The sequence below is a fragment of the Pinus tabuliformis genome, chromosome 7 (genome assembly GCF_031772625.1).
Source record: "Pinus tabuliformis cultivar Carrire ecotype Pingquan chromosome 7, CPIR1, whole genome shotgun sequence".
In the NCBI taxonomy this organism is placed as follows: Eukaryota; Viridiplantae; Streptophyta; class Pinopsida; order Pinales; family Pinaceae; genus Pinus; species Pinus tabuliformis.
The window spans coordinates 1039182961-1039203132 of NC_142293.1; the positions used below are offsets into that span (position 1 = coordinate 1039182961).

The 20172-nt window shown below is 38.1% G+C and overlaps 1 protein-coding gene across 2 annotated transcripts in view; it reads left to right on the top strand.

Moving 5' to 3' along the window:
- STT3A (staurosporin and temperature sensitive 3-like A) overlaps positions 1-20172 on the top strand; it is a 248113-nt gene that overhangs the window by 113848 nt on the left and 114093 nt on the right. For both annotated transcript variants that reach the window (XM_089459309.1, XM_089459308.1), the window contains exon 10: positions 1083-1169. In XM_089459309.1, the coding sequence (XP_089315435.1) occupies positions 1083-1169 (87 nt within the window). The remainder of the gene's footprint in view (positions 1-1082; positions 1170-20172) is intronic.

Here is a 20172-nt window from a genome sequence, read left to right on the forward strand (position 1 = left end):
TTGAACAATAGCTATCATTCTTCTAGTATTAAATCAATCAGGAGGTGTGAGGCCATCCATACTTCCTAGAGACTTTGGCAATGGTGTGATTCCAAAACTCACACTTGCACCTAATAATCTCCACTGCTCATTTCAATGACAATATCGGGTAATTCCACTGTTACAGTAAGGAGTCAGGGTGGGACATTGCCTTGGCACTTTCCCTTGGAAAGGGGAACACTAGGACATCTCCACATGAATTTCGCTCAACAACTGCAGAAAAAGAACAGACAAAAATTAAACCTCCAAAGGGACGAAGACCAAACACATTATAAAAACCCTAAATTGACTACGAGCAAACACATTATAAAAACCCTAAAGCAGATGACCATTGATTTTGGTTGAGGTTCCTTATGTCGGGGAAGTTGATGTTTTCTAAAGTTTGAGGATATCTCCACATGTCCCTCATATGTATTCTCCATTTCCACATCCCTGTCTCCTGTAAACCCAGGGGAACATTGAAAGATGCCTTGAGAAGTCATATTCATGATTAAAATATTAAGAAATTGATATGCATAGAAGAGAGAAAGTTCAAACTATTATTCTTACTAAGGTTTCCAAATATAGAATTGATCATAGAAAGAACCCTCTTTTCTAATTCGAGAGTCAATATCACATGGAGGCATTTTCTAGATGGTAAAGGAATATGATTCCACTTAGCTGGTTAGTATTAAGGCATACTCGTAAGAATATAATATTTTACATCTTTTGAATGGCACTAATCGAACTATCAGTGAGATATGAATTGTTTCTTAGTATTTTACTGAATACAATCTTAGATGTGTTAATTCATCTATGTGTAATCAAGAGAATACATACTGCTAGCCAAGTTAGTATATCTGTGGCCCGAGAATTCAACAAGCCTAAATTATAGTTTCTATCCATCTGCCAAGCCACTGATTTGTATATTTATATGGGCAGGCATTATATTTAGAGGAATGAATTGGAAATAAACAAATATTTTTTGCTAAGTGATAGTGTATGTTGATATTTTGCACGTGGAAGCGCTGGTGTTCTGTTCTCTAAATATGTTAATTTTCCAGGTAGTTTTGGGTACTTTGCTGGCTGCTCTTGTTCCTGTTGTTGGTTTCAACGCAGTCATGACATCTGAGCATTTTGCATCATTCCTGGTTTGTTCAACTTATTTATCAATGAAGTCATCATTTTTCTTGATAGTTGAACCTTCTATTTGTCATTTTTATGTAGATTGAAATGATTGATGGTTGTCCCATGTTTTATTTCTTTATATATAGTTGTATGAAATGCTTTATTCAATGGAAAAACCGTGTTTTTACATTCCTAGGCCCAGATTGTATTTTCTTTCTCGAAAAACATGTTTGGCATGGTGGCCATTGAAGGTAAATTTTTGATATATGATCTGCATTTCCTTGTTTTTGTGTGCTTGATAAATGGCTACAACCCCTAGTGTTTCCCATATGTTCATAGACTAAAGTCTTCTTTTGTTACTTTGTAGTTCAGTCAAGAGGCTATAAAGTATTCAACATGAATTATTATAATATGTTGGCAAATATTTTATGTCTGGCAACTTTTATTTTCTTTCCAAGAAAAATATTTGCATATTGGCTATATCAAGAAGAAATAAAAAATATATAGAGGTACATAAGAAGCTCACTGTGAGGCTTCAAAATTCGAAAAAGGTAATGTGTAGTTGATGTCTCAATGCCTATCAACCCTGACAGAAAAAATCCTTAATTATTACTACTCAATAGAAAAGCCATCTAGGCTCTAGAATATACAATATCCAGTATTTAACTATCCCCAAATCACTTGAGGATTCCACTTCGGAACTGCAACATTCACCATCTGAACACACTCTCATCAACTGAGAGGCTAAATATATATGGATCTGGAGATATAGCTGGGAACAACAACCCCACCTTATTCTCTTCCAGTCTGATATAACATAATTTTTTTTAGAGAGATCATCTGTTTTTAACATTTAGTTCTCTGTAAATATGCATAAAAGTTCCTTTTATCTCCTGATTTTTTTCCATAATTGGGGCCAAAATCAGGTTCTGAAGATTGTGTTTACTGTTTATCCAATCAATAACTACCTTGGAATCTCCCCAGATTTGAATCTTGTTCAGTTATTAACAACAGCCATAATATATTAAGTTCTGCTCAGTTATTAGAACCTTCACCTAAGGCTTCTTTGAAGCTGACTGAAATTTGAATAGCTTCTTTTAAGAAAAGGACGACTCCTGCCCTTCCTTTCCTTGGGTTCCCTTGGCTTGCACCATTGAAGAACCCCCATGGTATAACTTTATCTCTTTTCAGGCATACTGTTATCCTTGGAGCTTCTATCTTTTCTGGCATCTGCACACCCTCATAGGCAAATCTGATCTGACAGTATACCCGTATAGGTAGAATTTCCTTACTTTGGAAATTGGAATAGCGTCTTATTTCTGTCTAACCAAAATGCCCAACAGACTGTACAGGGCAGAGACTTGTGTTGATTTACAGCTATTTCTTTCACCATAGCTCCAAACAACTTTCCAGATTTCAACATACCTTTTTTTCCTGTTAGGTTCATAGTTTCTTGCCAAACGTCCTTAATGAAGGAACAGTCTATTAAGAAATGAGATACAGATACATCTCATTTTTACAAAGAGTACATCTACCTGGATGACTCCAAATGCTAATCATAGAAATATCCTTGTCTTCAATAGATCTTTCGTTTTCCAGATAATCTTCGAACACCAGCTTTGCTTCCCTCTTCCTCCACAAAATTGACCATGTAACAAATTTTGGCTGTGTATCTCCCAGAAGCACTGTTTTTAGACAATGCTAAAGCATCCTCCTCATCCCTGATACTGATTGAGCACTGTTTTAGGTTTTGCGCATACTTTGACCATTTTTCTGATTCCTCACCATGGAACATCAAGAAGTCTGAACCCTGCCACCCTTGATTCCAGATGATTGTGTTATCGGGATCTGTACCTCATTCAGATACTGATAACCGATCAACTAACAAGAGTTATTAGGGGATCACAAAGTCCATAGAGGCCGGCAACCACTGAAAGATCTATTCCTAATCTTACTTTGACTCCATCTCCCACCCTCCATGCTAACCGTCTCCCCACCAAGGTAAATGCCTTCACTAAAGCTTTGCAGTTTGTAGATGTTGCTAGAACTGATTTCACTGGTAATATTATACATTCCTGAAGGTTGAGAGTCTCAAAATACTTTCAACATAATTTGCTTCTTGAGACTCTTAGCTTCTATTATAATGGTTATATTAATAATCATTCTTTTAAGTTCATGGTCTAGCTAGACACCAACTTGATCATTGAGACCCCCTTGTTTGTGGCTCAAGGGACCCCTTCTGCACAGCGATTCAACTTCTTAGTCAATGGAGGTGTACACTGTAATCCCCTTGTTATTTTTGTGAGGGCTATATTATTCTTTGCGTAGATAATTGCATTTCTTCATTAACACATTAAGTTCACCCCATATCATCATTATATTATTCAGATTTACATCAGTGTTCATCATCATATGCAACTATGTAGAAAGAAGAACATCATTATCATCAATGCAATGGGACATAAAGGAACAATAGAAGAAAAGCATGCACACATAGAGACACCAAGATTGGTCCAAGACCAGGGCAAAACTCACTATGGGGAAAACCCTTTCAAATTCTTCTTCTTCTTAGATTGTCATCAAATGATGCAGCAAACGAGAGTACAATGATCCATATCTTCGTCTATTCAACTAACTAGTAAAACAACTATGACATCCATGAAATATACATAGTCATGCTTATACTCAAAACCCTGATTCCACAGGGTTTGTCTTCCAAGAAATTGTCATACAGGAAATCCTAGAGGCTTCGGATTTGTTAAGTATGCAAATCCTAATGATGCTGTAGAAGCCAAACACCATATGAACCATCAAGTAATTGATGGGCGTAAGATCTCTATTGTCTTTGCTGAAGAGAACAAGGAAAAAACCTTCAGAGAGGCGTAGAAAACCTCAAGGAAGTAGATATGGTGGACTACACCGGTCCCCGCTCACCAGATGAAGGGCACCGACACCCCTCTGTCCACGCTGTGCCGCCAAGACATTTGACCTGCCACGGTGTTGTTCGCTACACTGACCCCCGCTCACTAGACGAAGGGTACCGATGCCCTTCTGTCCACGTTATGCCGCTAAGACATTTGACCTTATGCCACGGTGTTGACTACAGGTTCTTATGCCACAGTGTTGTCTGTAGGGTCTTATGCCACAGTGTCGTCCGCAGGTAACGTTGACTGTCACACTTTGCCCTCCTGCTGTTCCAACATCAATACCAGTTTAAACGCAACGTCGTTGTTCGTCGAAGCCACTGTCAAACAACAACTCCATGGTCAAACGATGACCCGGTTTGATTTTTCACTGTCACTCTGCCAAACATACGACTGGTCTTCATTGGAACTTTAAACATTGCAGAAGGCGGGTCGAGCCGTCGTGATTTTTCGTGGGGAATTGACTACGTCCTCCTCCACAATTACAATTAGCTAAAAATCTGATTTAATATATACACTATATTTTTTATTTAATAAAAAAGAATAATAATAATTAAAAATAAAAAATAACTAACTTTTTTTTATCGATACCCTTGGATTCAAAACAGTGTTACCATGCGAATTATTCAAATTAAGGTACCAGTGACATCAGGTTCCATACACTGAGATGACAACCGCAAGATGAAGACAATTGCCAACAATATAGCTTTGAGGACAAAGCTTTTGAACGAAGTGGCAATGTTACAAATATAAATTACCTAAAATAAAATGAATATAAATAATGTAAAAATAATAAATAATCAAATATTGATTATGTTAAATAGTCATAAAGTTAACTGCAAATGCATGTCTAAAGGACATGCCTAATCATGAAAGGACACTTGCCTAGGTATATAAGCAGGGCCTCATTGTAACATTTATCACTTGTACATTATATATATAATAAATTATTATTACAAATACCTATTGTGTATTTTTACATTAAAGTCAACAAGCTATGAGCTTTGTTGCTTCAGCTACATGCAATTCTCTTTGCAAACATAATGCCTTACTAAGTCAACATAATTAGCCTTACATAAATCAATGTTGTATCATCGCATCAACAAAGTCAACTCATCAAGGTTTAGAAGCGAGATCAAAACTAATATCAAAGTCATCAATATCATAGTATCAATTCTTTCAACCAGGTGACAAGTAGAGCTCATATCAAGTCTTGACTTCATTTATTATCATGCCAACAAGTTTGTCATCTATCATGCAATACCAATCCAAACTTCATCAAGTCATTCTCATAATCATAATACAAGTCATTTCTGTCACTAGATACAAAGACATATGCAAGTTCCTTCTTCATACTGAATCACAACTGTCAATTGTGCAAGGAACAAGGAGGCCAATACCAAACCATTTTCGAATACCCATATAAGTCATTGGAAGTCATTATGCTCATATATCATTGTCATCAAGGAGAATCATCAATCTTCAAATCGAATCATTAATCATCAGATCAAAACCAAATTTGTTATCGTAGAGAGATTTGTAGTCCAAAACATATCTTAATCATCAAGTCCAAGTTCTAAGTCATTGTCAAGCATCATGTTAGAACTCCAAACATTGCTCATCTATATCAGTCAACCAAATCTAGTCAAACTCTTGTAAAACAAACTATAATGACATATTTGTATCCCAGTCACCTGCAAACACAAGTTCAATCTACATATTCATATTATAGCAAACATTCAAGCTTTTCCCACTTTCAAATCTTTCTGTTATATGTAACACATCTGTAGTACTGACATCCTCCAGGTGAACATCTGATGTAATGCACATGACTTCATTTTTCTGCGTTCTGCAGGAATAGACGCACCCATAGGCCTTCCTCTGAGCAATTGGGACCCACAATCGCACTCTTCAAGATGCTATGCGAGCGATTGTGGTCGAATGAGCCCAACACTTATCTCAGGGCCTTGGACGCACCCTTGAGTGTGTATCTGTGCGACTGGGAGGCTGTAGGCACACTTGTAAACCTACTTCTGTGCGACTGAGGTTTAGAGCAAGGGAAAACTCTCTTTCTATAGATCAAAACTTTGCTGCAGATCATCAATGTCAGATATCTATCCATTCATGCCCATAAACCATATTTCAGCAGCACAAAATATACATATAATGCAAATGACAATAGAAGAAGGGATTTGAATGGGAATCCACAACAATCATCTTCATTCATGCCATCAACTTGTCTAAAATGCATCAACAGATTTATTGGATCATAAAGTCAAACATATACCCATGATGGTCATAACATCCTCACATCAACTACTGAATCACATCATGGCATCATTCTTTCATCAAGGGTTAGAGTCACATGATAGGGGCAACTGACAGGTGTGACATCACATTTCAAAGATCATGAACACAATATCACTTCTATCAAGTCAATCTATCAAGTTAGGGCATTCAGTTTCATAGTTAGTCATCATATCAAGACATGATGTAGAGTATCAACCTCATAGTTATACCTCTATCATCAAGGTTACCATGCTTTTCATTACCAATAGTATCAAGTAATGTCATTCAATAGAACTTTATCAACACAAGAGTTTCAACTCTTTCTTTTTTTCCCATAGTTTCATCATGTTCATCACAAGCATTGTAAAGAGTCAATGAACTATCCTTATGTATGAAATCCATCATGAATTATGCATGACAAGCATCAAGAGTATCACCTACTAGAGTCAAGGTGCTAGCCTTCTTTATAGGATCAAGATACCCAACAGATAGATGTTAGCCAAACATCAAGTATATCAATCTACCAACATTAGGTAGCCTCATAGAATTCAAGAAGATCAAAATGTTCAATACTAGGTGCACCATTTCATCATAGGAAACGTAAATCCAAGTCACTTTCATAAGCATGGAGCATTAAAGAAAGAGACATTCTCATCATACCTTAGGGCTTACCTAGCCATCCAATGTTACAGCTGAAATACAACATACCATGCATACCTTGTGGTATTCAAATACCTGTGCACCTTCTCATTAGACATAGGCAACTTGTGTCATCTGTTCATATAGTGCCTCTTTACCTTTTCCAACTCTATCCATCTTTCTTGCATTTCAAATGATCCTCAAGAACGATCCACTTATCACATCTTATCACAGAGGTTAGAAACATCCATATACTCAAATACATATGCAGGAAGTATAAACAATAAACATAACAATCAGATCCATATGTCTAAACAAAAGTAAGAAGCATCATAAGTCAAGGAAACCCTTGCAAATTCTTTTTCTTCTTAGACCGTCATTAAATGATGCAGCAAAAGAGAGTACAATGATCCATATCTTCATCTATGCAACTAACCGTAAAACAACTATGACATCCATGAAATGTACCTAGTCATGCTTATACTCAAAACCTTGATTCTGAGGATTGAAATGTATTGTCACTGTTTGTAGTCAACTGCTGAACATTGTTGTCAATGAGCGGAGGCTTCAAAATATTGAAATTTCATCTTTTAGTCCTGGACGCATGGAGGAGGCGCTGTGCGAGTGTCTATGGCTGTCTTGGATGCTCCCTGGTGAATTGTATGCATGCGTTTGGGGACAAATACACTCAGATCTGCCTCAAACCCGATACACACTCTTCGAACGTCTGAGGCTTCCCAAACCAATGTTTTAAGACTCCGACTCCGACTCCGACTCGGCCGAGGATCGACTCCGACTCCGACTCCGAAACGGTAATGACTCGGCCAGCTCGATTTCAATGACTCGGTCGTTGTAAAAAATACATTAAATATTTATTTTTTTTATAAAAAAACATAATTTTAAAGATTTTAAACATAATTTTAAAGATTTTCATTCATGTTTCCAAACACACAGCATTATAATATAGATGGAAGACAACATATGATCAAAGTAGGCTCATGAACCAATCCATTATATCAAAATGGTACCCAATGGCAATACATAGTCAACTGTCATACATGATCGAAGACTCAAAACAAAAAACACATAACCAAGGAGGCTAGAAATGGCCTCTACAACAAAAGTAAACTGTGACGGTGACCAGACTCCAGTACTAGTACGACAGTACTACTGGGCCACTGGCTAGTAGCTACTGTCAGAGGAGCCAAGATCACATCGATCAATCTCTGGATCATCATCATCAGAGTCAGACAGGGGGCCCCATGGCTCCTCCTCATCATCATCATCCCCAACTGCAACTGTAGAAGTGGTACCACTAGCAGGCTGTGCAACTGCAGCAGATGCAAGCTGAGATGGAGTAGATATGCGGCTGCACTTTTGTCGTGGCTGAGCAGAGGAAGCACCTACAACTGGAGTCCCTGCTGGCTGTGAGACTGAGGCTGGTGGATTGGGATCTGCATTCAACTGAATAGGCTGAAGTTGAACAGCCTGTTCAAGTTCAACTGATGTCTCCAGATTTAAATCTAAATCAAGATCCTCATCAGGATCAAACTTTGCTGGACAACTCTCCACTACCCAATCTGATGTTGAATCAATGTTTTCCAACACAATGGGATCTGAATCCGGTCTTTTGTTCAGCAAATGGTTTCGTCTGAGCCGGAGGTTGTATTGGACAAAAACTAGATCATTTAACCGTTTTTGATCCAAATGGTTTCTCTTCTTTGTGTGAATCCTCTCAAAGACAACCCAATTGCGCTCACACCCAGATGCACTGCAAGTTTGACTCAAAATACGAATTGCAAACCTTTGCAATTCAGGACAATGGCCACCAAAGGCCTCCCACCATTGTGCTGCAAAAAACATAGGAGTGTAATGAGTTAGCTCAACAAAATTACAAATTATATCTAACTTTCAAATTATAAACAATTTAACAAACTTTAAAAAAAAGTAAAACTATTAAGAATTTGAAAATTGAAATTTTTGTTTACCTGGCTCATCTGCTTCTCTTGCAATCTTTGCTAGGTTCTTCCCAAAGGTACTTGCTGCCTGTCGGTGTATCTCCAGCTGATCAGACTCCAATGGGATCATGCGTTCAATGCAATCAACCAGTCCATCTCTGACCTCCCCCGTCAAAGCTCCTGACTCCTTAGCTTTATAATGATACCGTGGGTTCAAAAAATACCCAGCTGCATGTATAGGGCGATGGAGTTGATTGTTCCATCTTTCATCAGTGATTGCCCAAATGGGCCCATACTTTGCCACTCTATCCTTCTATACCGTCTTTATTTGCTCATTTGCTTGATCCATAGCCTCATAAATGAAGCCCATAGCCAACCTTTCCCCATCCACCAACCGCAACACCTTAACTAGTGGCTCAGCAAGCTTCACAATCTCTGCTGCCTTTCTCCAAAAAGTTTCTTCATGGACTTTCCTTTTCAATTCTTTGCCTTCTGGTTTGTTAGACCAATTGCTTTGATTCCATTCATCATTGGAAAACATCTTTTGCAAGTTTCTATGTTGGGAAAGCATAGATTGCAATGTCAAAAAATGTGTAGCAAATCTAGTGATGGCAGGCCTAATAATATCCTTGCCCCCAGTGTGTTTCCTCATGAGGCTCAAAACCAATGTATGATTGTAGATAAATTTTGTTATGCTTTTGGCATGATCTATAGTGTTTTTGACCCAATCTAATTTTCCAATATCCTCAAGCATGAGGTCTATGCAATGTGCAGCGCATGGGGTCCAAAATATGGTCTTGTGTTTTTCCTCTAACAGTTTACCAGCAAGAACATAGTTAGAGGCATTATCTGTGATGATTTGAACAACATTAGCCACCCCCACCTCCTCAACAACCTGATCCAATAGCTGAAACAACAAGTGGCCATCTTTTATCTTATTAGATGCATCAACTGATTTTAAAAACATGGTTCCCTGTGGGCAGAAGACAAGAAAGTTTATGATGGTACGGTTTCTTTGATCAGTCCATCCATCTGACATGATGGTACACCCTGTTCTTGCCCATGAGTCCCTGAACTCTTGCAAATACTCATTAATGGATTGAATTTCTTTCTGCAAACGAAACCCCCTTAGCTCATGCATAGTAGGGCCTTTGAAGCCTTTTCCAGCAGCATGTATGGCATCAAACATAGGCTCATAATATGGTGAACGAGCAGCATTAAAGGGGATATCAGCATCATACCACCATCTAGCTATGTAATCACAAGAAGTCTCCCTCAATTCTTTCTTCCAATGGTCATCTAAAGTGGGCTGCATTTGAGTTTTACTAACTTCAAGACCATGTGCATCTGATGGAGAGGAGGGAGTGAAATAACTTTTGATAGTCACATCACCCTTTTTCAAATTCATTCTACCCTTTCCCTTATCTTGAACAGAAGCAAAAGAGGGAGGAACATATCGGAAAGGGTTGGATGCCTCAGTTTGAGGGATAGAGGAAGAACCCTCAAAATCATAGTGGGGGTTGGTAGCCATCATTTTTTGTATCTCCCTCTTCCTCCCAATTTCAGCCTGTATGTCTTTTTGCCTAGCCTTATCTTCTTTAAATTTCTCAAAGCTGGCCAACAAATTCTTTCTAATCTCCCCAATTTCTGGTGAGGTACATGGGGTAATTTGGCCTCTAATCCCTGCCAACTGTTGTTTCAGCCTATTAATGCCCCCAGGACCTTCCTTAATTTTCCTATGGCAAAATTTGCATTGCATTTGACTATCAACCATTTCAACATATGCCCAAGCAGGATCTCTTGCTCTAGGTGCCATTTTTTGACTAGGAAATGAAAGCAAACAATCTGAAAATGACAAAAAAAAAAATATTGATTCAATGTTCATTTATTTGACAAAAAACACTCTCTAAGCTTTCTAGATATGCACCTAAAATTTACTAAGCAAAAACAGATTTATAGAGGTGGAAAAAAATACCTCCAGGCACAAACTGCCTCCTCAAGCTTGCTCCAAGAATCAGCTCCTCAATGCTGCTCCAAATGGCTGCCCACGAAGCTCCTCACTCCAGCTACAATGCTCCTCCAAGACTCCTCACTGCTGCTCCAAAACAAGCTCAAGAACTGCTCACTAACTCTCAAAGAAGACTCACTCAAATGCATAAGACTGCTGTGAGTGAATGAGAGCACTTGGGTGTGTTAAATAGGGTTTGGGAGGGGGAAATGGACCCCAAAAATCATTTAGCATATTGGTATAACAGTTTGACATCCAAAACACACATTATACATTTTAAAAATCCCAAAAAAATCATTTTTTTTTATTGCTGTTTACGTGTGGAGGGCTGTCCCTTTGTGACTCGGCCGAGTCAAATCGGAAACGGCCAGTTTGGCCGAGTCACCCATGACTCGGCCAACCGGACCGTTTCCTAGGCCGGGTCACTCTGCCAGCTTTCAACTCGGATCAAGCTGGCCGTTTCGGTTTCGAAACGGCCGTTTCTTAAAACAGGGTCCCAAACGCACCCTTGACCACTTTGTGTGTGCGTCTGGGGACCAGACTGCCCGATCTGTTTTAAAAACCCTAGACGCTCCCTTCAGGCTACTCTGTGAGCATCTAAGGCTTCACAGAGGCATTGTTGACCATTTTGTGCATGCGTCTGGCGTCGAAAAAACTCTGTTACGTGCTTGCAACCGAGAAACATAAACCCTAGATCTGTGTGAGCTTCAACCCTTTAGTTTCGGACATTTGTACAAACTTTCTCTGTTAGAATTGTGTGAACCAAGACAATAGAAGAGGAGAGAATATGGCTTGATCAATGTGTCTAAATAAGCTTGAGGTCTCTTCTATTTATAGGTTTACATGAGGGTCCACTTGATGTTGAGGCCGACCTGTCCAATTGTACATATGCATAGGGCCGACCTGATCCAATATACATGAGTGGGAACATAAATTCAAAAACCAACTTCTGCTTGTCCAAATGAGGTGATCTTTAGGTCGATTTTGGTCCTCTCGAAAAGAGGAATTCAATGCAATCATTATCTCCATCATGTGAGCTGTCCAAAGTGGAATTTGACTGCAGATGCATAATTTTAACACCCCTCTGACTTGAACTTGTGACCTCCAAGGAGGAAACACCTGTTCTTAACTGTTAGGCCCACTCAGGCTGATTTCCATAAACTTCTTGCAGCCTGTTCTTGGCCAAAGAAATGAATGGTCTCTAATCCCCATCCACCTACCTCTTTTCGTTTTGCAATCCTGGACCATTTCACCAAACAAATCCCCTCCTTTCTTTTGCATGTCCATAAAAAATTGAAACATTTCTTTCTGATTTTTCCGTCATATCTTCAGAGATGTAGGTGAAGTAATTCCACTAGTCTGGAATTGCTTCTAGGACAGATTTTACTGGTGTTAACTTACCTCCTCTTGAAAGCTACCTATAACACCAAATAGAGACTCTATTTTCAAGAAGTTTCGGACTTGCTGTAGTAGTGATACCAGCAAGAAAAATGGCCTCGACCTAGATAGGATTACCTGCAAACTCAACCTAGATAATTTGATGTAATACATTTTTCTTGCACTGGACGATGCAACTTGAACCTAAATTTCACGAAAAGTGGAAATGTTTGGAAGTTTACAAGACGGGAATACCTGGAAGTGTGAGCCCCCAAAATAGAAACATTGGAGAAACGTCTATCTACCTATCTATTTTTTTTTCAATGAAAAATTCTGTACCTTTTCTATTCAAAGTAAAGGTTACATACAACATAATTACATGGGAAGCAGAGCTTCAACAATGGTCTGCATAGGAAGAAAACCAAGTAATCTTTCCAATTATTAAAAAAAAATACCAATGCCTATACAAAGAGATTCTGAATCAGACATATCACTGGATAAAATATATAAACTCAGAAAGAGTTATGATGAGGAAAGCTGAAGTAAGTCTGCTTACAATCCCAGCAGAAATAAAAAAATGCTATCACTGTACCAAATTTCTCTCAGCAAATTGAGAGATCATTTTCAAAGACAAAATATAGACTGTTTAAGCAGATTTTCATAAGGAAAGGTATGCTGAATACCTGGTCCTGTCGATGACAAACTAATTCCTAAGATAATAGGAAGTCTTCCTCTTTTCGACAAAAGTGTACCCTGCCATTCTTCAAAAGATATATGTCCTTCTAAGTTCTTCCATGGAAAGAGCCCTTTACTGTAAGATGTTCGCCTGAGTATTCCATTCCCTATTTATGAGCTGAAAAGAGAGGTATTGAAATTTTTTCTTCATGTTGTTTCCTCTCCATCCAACAAGACAAATTTATTACCTGTAAGTTTGTAGAGCCTGATAACATCCCGATTTTATTTCGAAATCATGATTTTTTGGCCTAGCTGATGTTTGCTGATTTTTAAAGATATTTTTATGGTATCTTAATTTTGTCAATTTTTACTGATATTTTCCCGATTTTAAAGTTTTTTTGGTTTTTTGGACCCTTGTCAATTTTATCCCGATGCCGATGTTCGCAACATTGATTTAGAGTCACCACAAACTTGCAAAAAAGAAAACTTTTTGAAGGAAGAAATATATAGGAGTGCCCAACAAGCAATGATTTCAGCCTTAGTGTTTGTTCTGGATTCAATGTTCAGCCAAATACGGAAATAAAAGGTTCCAGGGTGCATGATAAAGGCACCCCCGCCACATAGACTTGCTTGTGATGCATCATCAATAAAATCAACAGTGCAGAACTGCGATCTATCTATCTATACATAATTTTTTCAGGAATAACATACTATCTCACAAGAAAAAATGAATGATACACATAAATGACATTCTATAAAGAAAACTGTCTATATTAACCCTCATCGATGATTACATGATGCAAAATCCAAATTTAACCTTCCTAGATGAGGCTCTACATCCAAGATTCCAAAATCAGCCTTTATTGATGAGGCTATACATCCATAATCAGCCTTTATACATGACACTATATGTGTTGAAAATGAAATAAAACATGAGCTAAAGACAAGTACAATTACATATCCTAATAATCCTTAACCTCATCATCAAAAATAGAACAAAATGTTTGTTCAGAAGAATCAGAGTGTGGATTGGAAGAAGATGCAGCTCCACTTCTGGTTGCATCACCACCATTATCAAGAGAAGCACCAACAATATTGAGTTAATTAGTTTGAGGAGTGATTAAAGATAAATTTTAGTGGTATATTAAGTTTTTTTGGCCATAGAAGGGCCCCATACCCTTCTTGGGTACTTGAGTGGGCCTGCACAAGCAAAAATAGCGGCAGAAATAGGGCGGATTTGTGTTGAAACACTGCCCTTTGTACCATATGGCTGTATGGTATGCTGGGTTTCTAAGTCACATGGCATGAGGACACGAGACATGGAGGACACGTAAATACGAGTATTCGACACGAGACATAGTGACCCCGGAAAAGGGACATGATATATATATATATATTAAAAAAACACTAAAATATAGTGCCTGATCCATATTTTTAAGAAATTAGGACATTTACAGATATGAATCATGATGATATCTATTTCATATTTAGTGCAAAGATATGCATTCATCTAGAAGAAAACATATTTTCTGGTTGACAAGCTCTAACAATTAGTAGCTTATTCTTCCCATAGACAACTATCAATAATCTACTCTCTTGAGTTTGTTGTCTTATGGTGACATCATATTGGTTGAGATTCTTTTCCGTTGTTCTTTTCATATATCATTTTACTTGTTTTTGCTGAAAACAATAATAATGGGACACTAAATAGTGCTCCCAGTTTTACAAGTAGCAAAATCTAGAAAAATACTAGCATCTCTTTGTTTCAGGTAAGAGAGTGAAAACAATTTCATGAAAATGAGTAGATAGAAGTACATCAATACTAAATAGCATAATGGATAGAGAGTAGAATGGTGAATTTGTTAGATACAAGTAGATTCATCACATGATGTATGGTGATTTTTTTGAAATTGATCTCTTGCTATTCTAGGGGTTTCTTCTGATGCAGCGATTTGAAATTAGAGATGCAATTTTTGTGAGGATATACAAATCACAGATAGACAATATTCTGAACAATTATCACTCCTATGGAGTCCAGATGGATCTTCCATAGAGTCACTACGGAGAAACCACTGATTTATCCCACTTTTCAATTTCTGAAAAATTCAGAAGTGCTTTACATCTACAAACACATATGTAGATACACATTCAGACAAATGCCTATGCATATGTATTCAAATATGAATGCAAAATCTATATGCATGCTACAATATTAGTAAAATAAAGAGAAATGATGACATCGATAAATCATGTACATTGAACCTTAATATTAAAATAAATTTTAAAAAATAATAAAGTAAATACCAGTCCATCTAGGGGTCGAGTTTCCTAGCTCCCTCACGATTCGGGGACGATTGGGGTCGTTTCCTCACGCTCCCAAAAAGCAAGGTACGATCGGAAACTCGGGAGGGGTCATTTCCTCTAAATTCGGGGTCAAATCCTCAAAAGGGGGCCGCACGGGGTCATCTAGGGTCGTTTCCTTGGACAAAATTTGACTTTTTTCTTTCTAAAATCATAAATTTATAATAATTTATTTTTAACGTCGGAGGGTTTTAACTTTTATTTCATCATGCAACCTTAAGGCTTAAGCCTTATTTCACAAACCTTATGCCATTCGTCGTCGCCATCAATGCCATCGATTGCTGAACTGCTGCTGGATGAGTTCCATTGTGCCAACGTCGGATGAGTTCCGTTGTGCCGACTCCATTATTCCATTGTGCCATCCATTTGCGCTGACACCCATCCATTGTCCATCACACCTCTGGAGTCTTCGACTGTGCTAAGTTCCCATTGCCATCGTGACCACACTGCCCATTGTTGTCGTGACCATAGTGCACATTGCACCTCTGAAGTCTGCCGCCGTGACCACAGTGCTCACTGTGACGACACAGTAAGTAACGCAACACACTAGCCTGCCACTGATTTTATTTTATTTATTTTTTTTTTTGTAAATTTTAAATTTTTTATTTTTATTTTTTAATTTTTGTGTTGTTGATTGTATATTAATTTTTTTCGTAAATTTTGAACTTTTTAAATTTTCTGACTTTCAGTGTTGACTGTGTATAGTGTTAGTAAGCCTTGTAATTTTTTTAAAATTTTATTTAATTTTTTATTTTTATTTTCACTGTGTATCAGTATGCATATGCCATAAAACTTTTATTAAAAATAAAATTTAAATTTAAACAGTAAACCCTTGTTGTAGGCTGCAACCTACAAGTTACATTGAACTTACAACTATGAGTTATTCTGGGAACAATGACAACAACTACAGTGGTAGTGAGGCTCATGATGCACAAGAAGAAATAGAAATTGAAAGCAGTCACAGGAGGGCAGGAAATTAGAATAGGCCTTTGCATGGTGTAGATTTTGAAGGCCCACCAAGAGATCTGGCAAAATTTGCAAAGGGGACATTTAATCCTCTAAAACCACTTCTAATCTATGTAACCAGACTTTCGGAAAAAGATCCAAAAGTTGGTGGTGGCTCATGTGATTGGGTTTGCAATATTTGTGGGCATCACTTTGTTGACACTATACTAGGGTGAACCAACATATTTTGGCTATTACAGGTAAAGGAGTCAATACGTGTCCTTCAAAGAACTTGAATTCAGCTCAAAGAGAGCAACTTTGGAGGCTAGAAAGGGTAGCCACTAGAAAATGGCTGCTTTCTAGTAGAAATGTTGATCCATGCACAAATATGCCTCCATCCAGTACTTCATCAAAAAAGACAAAGAGTTCTACTAGTGCTTCTCGTTCTTGTGCAATGGTTGCTACAATGTCCAGATGTACAATGTTCTAGATCGAGATGACACAGATGATGCAATTGGCAAATTTATTTTTACAAATGGAATTCCCTTCCATGTTGTTCGTTCTCCTTATTACAAGGAAATGGTCCAAGCAATTGCAAGAATAGGACCTTCATATGTAGCACCTGGAGAACATAAGCTAAGAAAAACAATTTTAGATAGACAAGTGTTCAAAATTAATGTGAAAAAAGAGAGAATGAGACAAGCATGGTTGAGGTTTGGTTGCTCTATTGTTATATATGGATGGACTGATATCTGAAAACGCCCACTAATCAACATCATAGTGACATCTGCAGAAGGTCCATTCTTTCTTAAAGCTGTTGATTGTTTTGGAAAGCGCAAGGATGCATCTTTCCAATTTGAGCTTCTTTGAGAAGCTATAAAGGATGTATGGGCTGATAGTGTGGTGCAGGTTGTGACAGATGCAACAGGAGTTTGTAGATCATCTGGGTTGCTCTATTGTTATGGATGGATGGATTGATATCCGAAAACGCCCACTAGTCAACATCATAGTGACATTTGTAGAAGGTCCATTCTTTCTTAAAGCTGTTGATTGTTTTGGAAAGCGCAAGGATGCATCTTTCCAATTTGAGCTTCTTCAAGAAGCTATAGAGGATGTATGGGCTGATAGTGTGGTGCAGGTTGTGACAGATGCAACAGGAGTTTGTAGATCATTTGGGTTATTGATTCAAAGCAGGTATCAACATATTTTTTGGACTCCTTGTTGTGTGCATGCACTCAATAATGCACTAAAGGACATTGGCAAAATTCAGTGGATATCAGACTTGGCGACAATTGCTAGAGATGTGCAGATGTTTACTTGCAACCACCACACTTCCTTGGCCATGTACAGGGCTCACATGAGGAAGGAATTCCTCAAGCCCACCTATACTAGATTTGCTAGCTATTTTCTCTTATAGGAGAGTATGCTAGAGGTACAAGCACCTCTACAATCCTTGGTAATGAGTTCAGAGTGGGGAAGGTGTTTAGAATCAAAGACAGACACAGGGAAGAAGGTCAGGCTTCAGGTGTTGGACAATGATTGGTGCCCAGATTGTTCTTATTTGGTGTCATTCTTGGGCTCTATTGTGGAGGTCATTCATTACAATGATTCAGATGCTCCTAGTCTTGGTGAAATCTATGAGACCTTTGATAGCATGTTGGGTTGTGTGAAGGCAACCATTTAGCAGAGGGAGCTCTCATTAGAGTTATATACATCCTAGATTCGACCCATCATTCAACGTAGGTGGGATCGCATGAACACACCTTTGCACATGGCAACATATGCATCAAACCCAAAATGGTATGTTGAAAAACCTAGGAGGGTGCCTCCTATTGATGATCTTAAAGTAAAGAATTGCTTCCTAGATGCAATTGCAAAGATGTACAATGAAGAGGAGGGGGCAAAATTTCGAAGACAATTTGTTCAATTTGCATCTCTTAGTGGTCCCTTCAACACACGTGGTGCTCGGGCATATCGCATAGATCTAGGCCAAGATGACCCAATTGGTTGGTGGAGGATGCATGGGGATGGTGCTCTAGAGGTCAAACATATAGCTATGCGTTTGTTATCTCAGATTGCTAGTTCCTCTGCAGCAGAGAGGAATTGGTCCACATATAGCTTCATCCACTCTATCAAGAGGAACAAGTTTACCTCTAAAAGAGCTGAGAAGTTAGTTGCTGTGCATAGTGCCCTACGTCTTGAGCATAGGAAGACACCCGAGTATTTGAAGGGACCAACAACATGATGGGATGTTGATCCAGAGGATGATGCACAGGTAGATATGTAGGAGAGACTTGATGAGACACAAATGGGGTTGGTTGGTGTGCCACTTAGCATGTTTGAGAATGCAAGTGATACTGATTTAGATGGTGATATGGTTGATCCTGATTTATTCATGCAACAACTGGATGCAGAGACTAGCTGGGCATTACCTTGAGCACTTATGCTCATTTATCTTTTGATATGTTCTTATGTTATTAACTTATTTGCTTTTCCCGTTTTAGACTTCAGTTGTAGACTTCAGTTTATTTTGAATCTTGATATATGAATCATGGTATATGACTTATTAGACTTGAGTCTTGACTCTATAAAATTTTGACCCTTGATATATCATACTTGATTTTTATAATTTTATTTCAATATTCAGTATTCAATGTTCATAGTTGGAATATCAATATGGTTTAAACTTTAAAACTTTAAACATTTATAATTTTATTTTCATTGTGCATTGTTAGTAACTTAGTAGTTACACTGTACAGTTACAAACTTACACGTATGATGTATGATTATGATTTATATGATAATGATAATGATCATGCTTTTCGTTTTAAATTTGTTTCAGTTATATGATTCATCAATTTCTCATTTATCCTTCATGATGTAAGTTCTATATAAATTATAATATATTATATAATATATAATGATAAAGATAATTACATTATAAATATTAAAATTTCAATGATATATATTTTATATTTATAAGTTTTTAAGACCCTGACGCCCACCCCCCCCCCCATGTTTCCTAAAAAATGGTGGGAAGCTTTTGCATAGGCTGCTCTTGTGTATCCCCGCTCCCTCGCCTCCTCGTCTTGGAAACTCGGTGGAACATTGGTAAATACAAAATCCTATCAAATTCTATTACAAAATAATGATCCAAGACATGACAGCAAGCAACTCAGTGAGGCTGGAAAGTAAGAGTATGACGTGGACTTGACAAGAAGTCGACAAAAACAGGGTTGATCTCATTAGTCATTCAGTGGAATTCCTCACACCGCACAACAAATACGATTTCGGCGGCGAACAATGACAAAAAAAACCCCCAAAATAAATCAGGTCGTGGTTTTAAATGTCACTTTTCTTGGGACATGTGTCCTAAGAGCCAAAAACGTTAGGGTATGTTTTCACCATGTCCAAAACACATGTTTCGATTGGAGGACACAAAAAAACGTTTTCGACACGTTTTAGGGCACGTTTGGTGTCCGACATGTGAAATACGGGACATGAGACCCTGAGGGACGTGTTCTGTGACTTAGCTGGGTAGTGTTTTGGCGTTTTTGGGTGTTTTTGGTGTGGGTGTGCTGGGTTTGGGGTCATTTCTTTCAACATAGACCTGAACCCTCTCCATCCTAGCTCAGTCATCCTCTAACATACCTGGTCCCCAAACCTTTGAACTGTACAAAACCAGGGTCTGGTAATGCTGTGTAAGAGATTTATCTTGGATGGATTGTCCTGAAAATGGTGCCGAAAATAATATTGCTCCAGTATGGCTAGGGAGCCATATTCCTTTATAACTTTTCCTGGCTTCTTGAACCCTTACCTCGTGTCAACTTTTGTTATGCCAAGCATGTTA